Genomic DNA, 12928 nt, shown 5'->3' with positions numbered 1-12928 from the left:
CTCTGTTGACTATACTAAACAATGCTCAGATGTTAGGCACTGCCGGCCGCGGTGGTCTCGCGGTTCTAGGCGCGCAGTCCGGAACCGTGCGACTGCTACGGTCGCAGGTTCGAATCCTGCCTCGGGCATGGATGGGTGTGATGTCCTTAGGTTAGTTAGGTTTAAGTAGTTCTAAGTTCAAGGGGACTAATGACCACTGCAGTTGAGTCCCATAGTGCTCAGAGCCATTTGAACCATCTTAGGCGCTGGATAACGAAAAATGTTTCATTTATTCCAGGATTTGTTTTTCGGGGCTCATTGGGAACAGACTAAAATTAACCGTGTGGCTAATTGTAACTTCTCTGGCGCTTCCAATCAGTCATGAGGCTGCAAATGCACGTAGGGCACGAGGCCAGTAGGGATTGCAAACGTCAGAGATGCGACCATTAACAACTGTCCGCTGTAGTGGACGCTATGGGCCATAGGATTAATACCGTAGAGCCAGTATTTCATATCATTTCCTTTCAGGTACATGTTTATGTCACAATTGTTACGCACACTGGTTTAGGCAAGCGGGCTTGCATGATATACCATATAATGCTCCAAAGTAACCGAGACGTTTTGAAAATCCATCCTTGGCTAATTCGATATTCCATGTCCATTCTGCAACTAGATTTGTTATGAAACACGTATCTTCTGAACAATACGCACTTGAGTGTCTAAACACTCATCAGATGCAATTACTACTTAAAGAATGAATCTTGATCTACATTAATAGAGGGTGCGCTCTAGTGAAACTTCCTGATAGAATAAAACTGTGAGTCTCACTGGGGATTCGAACCTGGATTCTTGCCATTTATACAAACTTTTCTCACCAACTGTGCTAACTGGCGACTGCTCATGACGCTTCCCCTTTATCAGTAACTCTTTTCTGATTTCGAAACTACAAAAAGCTTTCTAGCATATCATTGCTAGAATAAAGAATGTCATGTTAAATAGCTTAGCAGCAGCCTATAGGTTACTTTTAAATGAATTTTTCACTTTAAAGCATGCGCTGTTATGAAAACAGCTTACTGGATCCGAAAGTGGGCACCTTATTAGAAATTGGGGTGTTATTAAAAAGGTTCTGGTAGATCTACAATTGTGTAGGCAGGTTGCAAGTCATGCCCTGAATAGGGCCATCGATAAGATAATTGCACGCGAAAGGCAGGAATCTGGAGTCGAATCGAGGCTCCGTTCCCAGTTTTAATTTGTAGGCGTAATTTATTGCTTTACGTATCTTCCGGCTCCACTTTCATGTTCTTTTTCTGTTCTTGTACCATGTGTAATCATAAATTATTACTTCATTGCTCCCTATTTGTCTGAATGTAGGAAGATGATGCAGAATTGTCAGCTCACTGTATAAAATTTCATTGTTTCGGAACATAGACGCCAGCGACCTGATTTTCCTAATACGTATTTCTTTCAAGCAGTTTATGTCAGCAATTTGCTCTGTAGTAACTCAAGTGGAATGCCATCGGGGCTAAGAGGTACTCTTCTTTGACCTGCCTTTACCTCTGTTATTTCTCAGTGATTGGTGTTCATATCTTTTCTCTTGTAAAAGTTTCTGGAAGTAACCTGTACACAAATTTACCATTATAAAAGATAAGTTATATTTTTCATTCAAGGAAACAATAATTCTATAATATGAGATCGGTAGAAACACTAATATGCGAGACACGTAAGTCCTTAAACTGAAATATGTTAGCCAACGTTTTAAAATAGGAAAATGCTCTTCAACAGAAATCGTAATCATAAGATGTGCAATTTAACTACGTGTTCACTGCTTTTAACACTTTTGTTTCCAATAACTTCATAGGAAGTACTAAATTTTTTGTCGCACTATGTAGTTTATTTATCAACGCTCAAGATTCCTCGAGGAAAGAAATTTAGTGTTTGCCCCCCTTGATATATTCTTGTGTGTGTCACTGTCCTCTTAGTTCCTCTCCTGAGCAAACTCGTCACCTCGGAGTAGCACTTGCACACAGCACTCTCAATTATTTGTTGGATGTATTCAAAATTTCAGCCTTCCCCTATAATTTTTACATTCCTCTTCAGTACCTTGGAAATTCTCCCTTATGTCTTAACACGAGCTCTATCACCCTGTCCTTATTTCTTGTCAGTGTTTTCGGCTTGTTCTTTTCCTCATTGTTTCTGCGGAGAAACGCCTCATGTCTTATATCATTAGTCGCCCTAATTTTCCGTATCCTTCTATAGCGCTACATCTTAAATTCTTCGATGTTCTCCTGTTCCGGTTTCGCCACTGTCCATGATTCACTACCATAAAATGCTGTGCTCGAAAAGTACATTTTCAGAATGTTTTTCCTCATATTAAAGACTATATTTGATACTAGCTAAGCTTAATTTGGTCGGAAATGCCCTCTTTGCCTGCACTAGTCTCCTCTTTATTGTCTCCTTGCTTCGTCCATGGTGTATTATTTCGATTCCTTAGGTTTGTTTACTTTTTGATCACCAGTTCTGATGTCACTCTCACTCTGATTCTAATCTCATTTTTTCCGCTCCTCATTAGTTCCCTCTCTAGTTTAGTCTTAATACAAAATCTGTAATCATTAGATTGCTAAGTTCTCAGTTGTCCGCAACTTTAAAACAGAAAGAGTCTTACCTTTATCGTCATTCCACCCTGAACTTCAATCGCAGTTTTGAACTTTTCGTATATTTTCGATTTATAAATTGATCTCCAGTGTCAAAAAGATTACATTCCCATCTTCCACTCGATTTAATAAAATGGCTATGAGCACTATGGGACTTAGCTTCTGAGGTCATCAGTCTCCTAGAACTTAGAACTACTTAAACCTAACTAGCCTAAGGACATCACACACATCCATGCCCGAAGCAGGATCCGAACCCGCGACCGTAGCGGTCGCGCTGTTCCAGACTGTAGCACCTAGAACCGCTCGGCCACCCCGGCCGGCTTCGATTTAATCCCATCACTTCATTCTTGGTCTTCCATTTCCGTTCGTGCAAGTATTGCGTGTTACCCGACTTTCCCTATAGCTAGCACAAATTTTTCTGAGACTGTATTTTGTAGCTCGAATAAATGGAGTGTACTCTCTCTGGTATGCAATATTCTGTCCCGTTTCCGCAGCCGGCTGCACCGCGACAGCAGCTCCCCCTTCTGGCTGTCAACGGAGACGTCAGCCACGGGCCTACACAGCGGGGCGGACCTGGACAGCAACTACGGCTGCGGCGACGCCATGTCCATCAGCGACTACCACCAGCAGCACCAGCAGCACCACCACCACCACCACCACCAGCACTCGCACCAGCTCGGCGAGGTGTGGCCCAGCTCGATGGTCTCGTCCAGCCCGGTGGGGCGCGGTGCACCCTCGTCCTCGGCCGCCACCATGGAGCGCTGCTCCAGCTGCATCAGCAAGCTGGGCGCCGCCTCCATGTCGCGCTCCTCCACTTCGACCACCAGCTACCCCGTCGGCGGCGTGCCGTTCAACCCCGCCTGGACGATGGACGTGGTGTGCGCGGACGGCGCGGCGGCCGCCGCCTCCTCGTCGCCGTGCCACCGGCACTGCGCGTGCGCGCGCAGCAACGCCAGCAGCGGCTGCGACTGCATGTCGCTGTCCTCGCACGGCAGCAGCGGCGGCGGCGGCGGGGGCGGGGGCGGGGGCGCGCCCTCCGAGTACTGCGTGCCGCGCTCGTGGTACGACCGGCCGCAGTCGCCGCACCTCGCCCACCAGCCGGCGTCGCTGCCGCCGCTGGTGCCGCCCAAGAGCCCCAAGACGCCGCCCACGGCGCACGGCTTCCAGCAGGCGCAGCCCAGCACCAACGCCGGCCTGCCGCCCAGCGTCGCCCACCCCGCGCACCCTCCCACCGCCAGGGTGCCGCCGTTCGAGGCCTGCCGCTGCCAGTGCTGCCCGCCGTCGAGGCCGCCCAAGCCGCCGCAGCTGTCGCCGACGCCCACGCCGCCCCCGCACTCCCCCGTCACGGACTCGCCCAGCAAGAAGAAGATGAAGAAGCCGCCGATGCCGCTGCCGCTGGTGACGGAGCAGCCGACGGCGTCCAGTCCCGCCTGCGCCTGTCCGCACCACCCCAAAGTGGCGCTGCTCAAGCAGCAGCACAGGTCCGAGGCTGCCGGCCAGCCCGTCCCGCACGAGAACTACGACGTGCCCAAGTCCCTCCTGGGCAGTGTGCAGACGCAGGTGAGGCTCTATATACAGAGACATGTCGCTTCATATACGTATGACATATTAAGTGGGGAAGCAATTTACAGTCGGACTAGGACATTCCTGCCACTCCTCTACACACACAAACCGGTCGCTTGATACACGCATGGTATACTAACTCGGGAAGAAATATGCCGTCGGAGCAGGACATTCCTACCACTCCTCTACAGTGTATAGGGTGAAAAGTATTTAAACCGACAAACTCTGGGAGGTTGTAGGGGACATCAAAACAAATATTTTTCCCTAATGCCATTTTCTCCTATGAGGAGTATTTAAACCGGTAGAAGAAGATTTCTCTGGCGGCAAATTAATTATACCAACAAACACTTTACCATTTTTGTGACCAAGACACAACACAATAACACAACCCAATTTCAATTACAGTAGATTTTGAAAAATGCCTCCACTGATACGTAAACAAAGGTTATATCGTCGGATCATGTTGTGTGGCAAAAATCCCAGGAGTATCCTGAATTGTTCCTGCTGCTGCTACTATCCGGACAACCAGACCTTTTCTGATGCAACACGAATTACGTAAACAATGTTGTGCATCTCCCCTGTGGTGTGCGTACTGTAAGACCTTCGGTACACACTCCATCAGATTATGTGACTTGTCGCTCTAGCGAAGTAGGCGAGTGTCAGCAACATGTCTCGTGGTCGTATTGTAGTATGTTTATCTTCTGCCGTTAGGTCAGACGATAGAAATGCCACTTGCACGCTTAGAGTAGCAGATTGACGGTGACCAACTTTAAACATAACTTGATTAATCTTCACACACATTTATTAAAATAATAAAAAATATAGACATTATGTAACTTGATTCTGGGTGCTGTTTACAATTGATAATCTGAAGTTCCTTTGGTCTTGGTACATTAATCTTATTCTCACATATCTCTGATACTTGACAAAGTGTCTATACATTTCTCTTCATGGCTATGTATAGGAATATGATAATCTTATTAGGCGTAGACTGAAACTTGACTATAGACTGATACAGAGAAATGCAGACTAATGCAGACTGACTAATCGGAGGTCTGTACACTCGTTATAATACCTCGAGCCTTCACGTATCACTGCGCGAGTGTGATCCGCGAGGAGAAAAGACTCTACATTAGCAGAAATCTCACTGACTGCGTTACATATTAATGCGCAGATCGGCGGAAGCAGAATTTGGTCTGTCTCTAAGGCAGCGCCATCTCATAGTGCGGAGATGCACGAGTACTGCGCCTGCGCTGTTGTGCTTAGCGGGGCGCACTCACTTGGTAAAGTTGTGTACGCGCTGACTACGCGGAACTACGTACACATCTCACCACACAGAAAAGTACATCGGGAACATTTCTGGGGATCGAGCAGGCTTTTCTGGGAACCGTCGGTCCAGGAATCGACGCACACGACGACTAAAATATGCTGGTGCCCCGTCATGTTGGAACCACATGCTTTGTCTTGTAGAGAGCATGAGGTCTTCCAGCAATTCTGGCAACACTCTGACGAGAAAATTGTAATAGTGCCTGCCATTTAATGGCCTAGGTAGCAAATACGGCCCAATTAAACAGTCCCCAACAACACCGAACCACGCATTGGCTGGCTCTGAGCATTATGGGACTTAACTTCTGAGGTCATTAGTCCCCTAGAACTTAGAACTACTTGAACCTAACTAACGTAAGGACATCACAAACATCCATGCCCGAGGCAGGATTCGAACCTGCGACCGTAGCGGTCGCGCGGTTCCAGACTGTAGCGCCTAGAACCGCTCGGCCACTCGTGCCGGCACCCACGCATTAACGAAGAACCGCACTTGATGAGCTTTAGTAACTGCGGCATGTGGTTATCCTCGCTCAAAACATGCGAATTGTGCATGTTGAAGACTCCATCACTCCCGAACGTTGCTTTATCGGTAAACAACACGGAGGATGAAAATGTAGGATGCATTTCACACTGTTCCAGATACCACTACGAAAACTGTGCTCTGGGTGGATAATCAACTGGTTCCAGGTAAACACAATGTAAGTGAAATGAACGTAACAATTTCTCTCGAGGGACTGTTCTTACATTCGTCTGATTCGTCTCCATGTTACGTGCAATTGCACGAGTGCTGATTGAAGGATCCCTCTCCACATGCTGCAAGACAGCTTCCTCAACTTGCAGCGTTCTTACCGTGCGACGGCGTCCCTGTTCAGATAATCTGCAAAATGACTCGGTATCACGCAGACGTTGGTACACAGCAGCAGAGGCCGTATGATGCGGGGTACGGCGATTAGGATATTGTTGTTGATAAACCCACTGTACAGCTCGTCCGTTGTGGTGCGCTACGTAGTACGCACCAACCATATCAGTGTACTCACTCCAGGTGTATCGCTCCATTAGTAAACAGAGACAATGCACTACTACACTGGTGGACAGCAGTTGCCTACAACTGAAGAGCGTAATACGGCCTCTAACAACTGAAGAGCGTAATACGACCTCCACCGATTTAAATAATCCTCATAGGAAAATATGACATTAGGGAAAAATATTTGTTGTGATGTCCCCTACAACCACCCAGAGTTTGTCGGTTTAAATACTGTATACACACAAACCGGTCGCTTGATACACGTATAGTATACTAACTCGGGAAGGAATATGCTGTCGGAGCAGGACATTCCTACCACTCCTCTACAGTATATACACAGACTAGTCTCTTGAAACACATATAACATACAAACTGGGAAAGAAGTATACTGTCTTACTAGGACATTCCTACCACTCATAAATTGAGCACTTGGTTGGTGACATGTATAGGGAAGGAATAACATAAAAGCACAGCAATGTAACATATTAGGAAAAGGTGTGGAATGGATGGAGCAATGTGAACCAAACTTGACACACATACGACATAGTGCTAATATAGGGTGGAAAGTATTTAAATCGACAAAATGTGGGAGGTTGTAGGGGATATCAAAGCAAGAATTTTTCCCTAATGTCATTTTTTCCTATCAGGATTATTTAAACCGGCGGAGGCCTTATTACGCTCTTCAGTTGTTAGAGGTTGTATTACCATCTTCAGTTCTTAGAGGGCGTGTTACGCTCTTCAGTTGTAGGCAACTGCTGTCCACCAGTGCAGTAGTGCATTGTCTCTGTTTACTAATGGAGCGATACACCTGGAGTGAGTACACTGACATGGTTGGTGAGTACTACGAAGCGCACCACAACGGACGAGCTGTACAGTGGGTTTACCAACAACAATATCCTAATCGCCGTATCCCGCATCATACGGCCTCTGCTGCTGTGTACCAACGTCTGCGTGATACCGAGTCATTTTGCAGATTACCTGGACAGGGACGCCGTCGCACGGTAAGAACGCTGTAAGTTGAGGAAGCTGTCTTGCAGCATGTGGAGAGGGATCCTTCAATCAGCACTCGTGCAGGATAACCCACATGCCACAGTTACTAGCGCTCATCAAGTGCGGTTCTTCGTTAAAGTGTGGTCGGTGTTGCTGGGGGCTGTTTAACTGGGCCGTATCTGCTACCTAGGCCATTAAATGGCAGGCGCTATTACAATTTTCCAGCCAGAGCATTGCCATAATTACCGGAAGACGTCCCGCCCCGTACAAGACAACGCATGTGGTTCCAACATGACTGGGCGCCGGCACATTTCAGTCATCGTGTGCGTCGATTCCTCGACCGACGGTTCCCAGAATCGTGGATTGTCAGAGGTGGTCCTGTACCATTGCCTGCTCGATCCCCAGATATGTGCCCTCTGGAATTTTTTGTGTGGGGACAGATGCGCAACCTTGTTTATGCAACTCCTGCTGCATCAGAAGAGGATCTGGTTGCCCGGATAGTAGTACCAGCAGGAGCAATTCAGGACACAATATGTCAGATAGAACATTACCCGACGGTGTAACCTTTGTTTACTTGACAATGGAGGCATTTTTGAAAATCTACTGTAATTGAAATTGCGTTGTGTTAATGTGTTGTCTCTTGGTCATTAAAAAATTACAAAAGTGTTTGTTGGTTTAATTAATTTCCTACAGAGAACTCTTCCTCTACCGGCTTAAATACTCCATATAGGAAAAAATGGCATTAGGGAAAAATATGTGTTTTGATGTCCCCTACAACCTCCCAGAGTTTGTCGGTTTAAATACTTTTCACCCTGTATATCATTGTTAATTATTTTGGTTGGGGTGGGAAAATGATTATCTGTAAGCATAAACGTGGGTTGTCTGGAACAAAATCAATCGAACTTGATACAGTTTATTCGTAAGTGCTTCTGGGGTTTCATAAGAAAACAAGATAAACATTAAATAAATAGCTTTTTTATAACTTGAACAAGATGAAATACTTAACTTTAAAATAATGCATGGCCTCACGCTTTTATCCTTTGGGTGGCCGAGGAAAATACTTCAGGCACACAGCCGCTCAGAATAGACACGAAAAGACCCTATGTGGTGGCATAAAGGGCGTAAAAAACCCACCCTTTTCCCTGGACCGTCGGTTCCTCCATTTTGCTGTCGAGAACAACAGTTCACAGTGTGATGAGCAACTGCACGATATTATTGATAACGTTTGACTTTCCTGACACTTGCAGAGTGCTTAAATCCTACCCTGAGGACGTCATGGGCCATCTACCCCACTGAACGTGGTCCCACTCCTTTGAAGTTCAGTGCGACCGCTATTTTTGCTCTGGCGGACAGAGTATAACCACTAAAAACTGTTCAGAACCATTCGACGAAATCTGAACGTGATCGCAAGGAGCGAAGAATACTTAAGCATTACAACCCTCCTCTTTCAAACCCTCCTATATGGGATAACCACGGTGAGGTGCAACATTCACAAATGAGTGAATAAAATGGCAAAGGGTCCGGCTAACACCTCCCGCCTGCCCTGTGCCATAATTTGGCAGTACCCTCGGTGTCAACCACCCGCCTTCGCTGAGCACTTCAAAAATGCACCTATATAGTATCTGACTGTCTAGGGTAAGACATCCCTAATATCTATTGGGACAGAGTAATGCTGTGTGGAATGTGTCCTGAAAAAAAAATCCAGAACGGAACTACATTTCCATTTCCATGATTTTCAACTTCACTTGGGCTTATTGGTGATAAACACTAAGACATTTAACCCACAGAGGTTGGTGTGGCGATCGGAAACAGTGATATCTAAAGCGTAACTCTGTAAATCCAGAACACATGCAAACGCCACTTGATACACATGTGATACATTAAATGGCGGAAAATATCTTCTGTGTGAGTAGGACATTCCTATCGCTCCTAAACTGGACGTTTGAACTGAGATGTGTGGAGGGAAGTAGTAATATAAAAGCATAATTGACTAACATTTCAACAAATCTTACTACTCAGATATAGGAAAATGCACTATTTGTGTGAGACACCCGCAACATCCCGATTTGTTGGAGCTATGGTGAGGCCTTTGTGACATATATGCGTAACTGGAACATCTGAATTAGTTATAACGATCTTGGCACATGTCCCACTTAAAATATGATAAAATATACTATAGGGGCGTAGCATCCGTAGGAGTAGTGAGTGTCGGAAAAAATAATAGAGAAACGAACGATATGCGCGTCATATCCATAGTTTACTGTGGCGTTAGTCTGATTGGTGATAGTCCTGATGATTTCTGTCCTGGTTTTCCTATCCAGTATTAATATTAGGACAAATAAGTAATCTGGCAAACACTGAGTATTGTGCTAGTGCTTAATAACGTTCCAGCACGGAAGCTGTTACGAGAGTCCTCTCATAATACATCACAGAACCTGCAGATAATTAATGGTACAGTTTTCGGGAAGATGTACCTAAGATCAAAAACAGAACAAAATTCTTTGTTGCACAACCTTGCTACATGGAAATAATGAAAGTTTCTTTCCTCCATATGATCGAAGAAGGACACATGAAACCGTCCCCACATTTTGTTAGCCAACATGATTACCTTTCTTCATCTATTAGCCCCTTACATTGCTGTCAGAAGAGTCAACAGCCTTACTTTGACCCTGAAACACATTTCTGAGATTAGTCGTTAACCCACTAGACGTACCTTTGCACTGAACTAAAAATTATCAACCGCTTCCCAACTCCAATCAACACCCTCAAACCTATCGAGAGATAATCCATACGAAAGTAATTAAAAAGACGACAATGCAAAACACAAATGGAAACACTGATATCAGGCTATTGTACATTATTGATAATCACACAAAAGCTTTTTGACTTGTTTCTGTCCACGCCATCACCATGGGTTAGCACATATGTATCATTCATGTATTCGTTTTTAAACTAATGTCCTGGTTACAGACCATTACTTATTCCGATACACATTAAAATATTAATTATGATACAGCTCAAAACCTAAAAGATATTTACCCATTTGTTCTTGCTCTGGTCGACAATATTTTCGTGACCAAAACTATATTGCATCATAATATTTCTTATGCTTTATGTATATACAGGAGTAAGTTTTTATCGTGCTCTGTTTTATTTGCTTTTCCTAGGAGACGAAAGAAGATTCGAGACAAAGTGATACCCTGAACAGATCGTCACTAAGCACGAGTACCACAGAAGAGTATTACGACACTCCGAAGAGCATCAAAGATTCCCTGGCATCGACGACTGAAATGGAGATCACCACGAACCAGTACGGCAACTATGACGTACCGCCCAGTGTGAAAACTCTGCGTAAGCCCTGTGGGTGTGTCATTAAGCTGTCCAAGAAGTCTGTCCTGGTCACGTCTTTGGTCGAGACTACCAAACTCGTCATGGAACACGAAGATCAGTCAGAGAGCGCTCCTGCCAACTGCCCTTGCCAGAAAGTGATGTGTTGGGCGGAGAACCTAATGATGTTGCCCTACTGCAGGCGTGGCAACGGCATTGAGAACACTGGTGTTCCTATCCAGAAGGTGAAACTCAGCGGCGAGGGCAAGATGCCAGTTGTCAACACGAGCGGAGAGATAGCTATCTACGCGACTGTGGATAAGTCCAAGAAGAGCAGGAAACACTCACCATCCTGCAGCCAGGGGCCTTGTACATGTCCCAGAGTGACCGCGGAGGACGCAGAACAGAATTCCTCCCAGTCGAACTACGTGAATGTCGATATAGAGGGAGAGAGTTCGAAGTGTTCTACGGCTGGCGAACAACAGACAACTGGAGACGAATTCTGCCAGATTGATACGAATTACGAAAATATAGACTTCGCCCACTCACTAGAGTACTACGAGAATGCCAAAGACGTGCTGATGAGGGCAGGTATGAATCAAGACGCCTCAGATAGTGGAATTTCTGGCGCCACATGTTCACAGAAGTGTGAAGAGCCCTCCTCGGGAGAATTCGCGACACACTACGGCACTCACGAGATCATGGTGTGCAGTAAATGTGGCCACGAGTGTCACGCTTTTCTGTCTGGCCCAATGAGTGCCGGAAGCGACGGCGACTGCCGTATTTCAGCACTGACAGAGAGTGCAGAAGCAGCAAGTGCCAACGCGCAAGACGACTACCTGATGATGGAACCTGCAAAGAACGGTTCAGCGGGACCGAGCACCGGATCAGCAGGTATAAACCATCCAGGTTATCTTCCGATGTCTCCAGTACCTAGCGGGGCCACTGCTGCAAAGAATGATCTGCTCAAGCGCGCGCACCAGAGAGGTATGTGCAACCTGTCCAGTGAAAAGTCCGCTAGCATCCCCAGTCTGGCCAGCCCAATAACTCAGTCTGCCGACAAATGCTGTAAGAGGTCGGAGTTGGAGTACCACAGAGTACCTGGCGCAGCCATGATGATGAGCCCGTACCTAAAGCAGCGGCTTGCCGAATCCGACGAGCGGTCGCACCAAGTGGTTTGTAGGAAAAGATCGAGTTCCGCGGATTCGAGAAACCCAGAGGCTCTAGAAGACGTAAACAGCGTTATTCAGTCAAAGATGTCACCGGCTCCAGTGAGGAGGTTGTGCGCGAACGCTATGTTCCATAAATGCGATCCAAAGACTGAAATGATATCCACTACAGAGAGTGAAGTCTCATCGGCATGTGAAGTTCACAAGGAATCTCCGCAACCTGATGGCGCCTCATCCAGACAAAAGGAAGAGGCAGTTATTGCTGCAAGCCAGCCAGGGAGCTCCGACGAATCCGTGCCCAGCTCTCGCCGACCCAGCATTAACAACTGCGAGCTGCCAATATCGGAACAACCGAAGGGGTCTCACACTGCGGTACCAGCTTCAGTCCACATTCGGCGGTCGTCGAGCGTTCCTTGCAAGTCCGGAAATAACCGCGACTCGTCCAGCTCCAATGATTCTGGCGTCTCCACCGGTTCTCTGAAACAAGGAGGAGCTGACTTTTCCGAATTCGAGCTGCCCCTGACGACGTCCGTGTCAGCGAAGAAGCACCAGTACAGCTTAGCTAGGCATCCTGGCTATGTCACCAACTGCTTGCACTCCTCGTTACCGAGGAGATCCAAGTCAGTGGATCCTCTCAGAGACATCACTTTCCAGTTCCAAAAGATTAAAGTTCCAGCCAAGTCTTCCTCGGCGGAGGCTGAAGTGCCAGTATGTCCGAAAGCCAGAGGTAACTATGCTCTCTGTTGTCATCAAATTAACAAAGCCTCGCATAGTAGTTAAATCACATCCATTCTTTGTAAATCACTGTAAAAATATACTATTCTTTGTGTTACCGCATAATAAAGTCTCTACCAATTCCATTCAAGGAACGAGCAACCACATGAAACTAGAAAGGTGTA

At 46.4% G+C, this 12928-nt stretch overlaps 1 protein-coding gene across 1 annotated transcript in view; it reads left to right on the top strand.

Annotated features, from left to right (window-relative positions):
* The window catches only part of LOC126336471 (uncharacterized), a 582392-nt gene that overhangs the window by 556628 nt on the left and 12836 nt on the right, over window positions 1-12928 (top strand). The window contains exons 8-9 of the mRNA XM_050000210.1: window positions 3125-4190; window positions 10701-12756. Of these exons, the coding sequence (XP_049856167.1) occupies window positions 3125-4190; window positions 10701-12756 (3122 nt within the window). The remainder of the gene's footprint in view (window positions 1-3124; window positions 4191-10700; window positions 12757-12928) is intronic.

This window comes from Schistocerca gregaria, chromosome 2 (genome assembly GCF_023897955.1).
Source record: "Schistocerca gregaria isolate iqSchGreg1 chromosome 2, iqSchGreg1.2, whole genome shotgun sequence".
NCBI classification, from domain to species: domain Eukaryota; kingdom Metazoa; phylum Arthropoda; class Insecta; order Orthoptera; family Acrididae; genus Schistocerca; species Schistocerca gregaria.
Note: the sequence above shows the minus strand (reverse complement) of the source record. Positions and strands in the feature narration are given on the sequence as shown.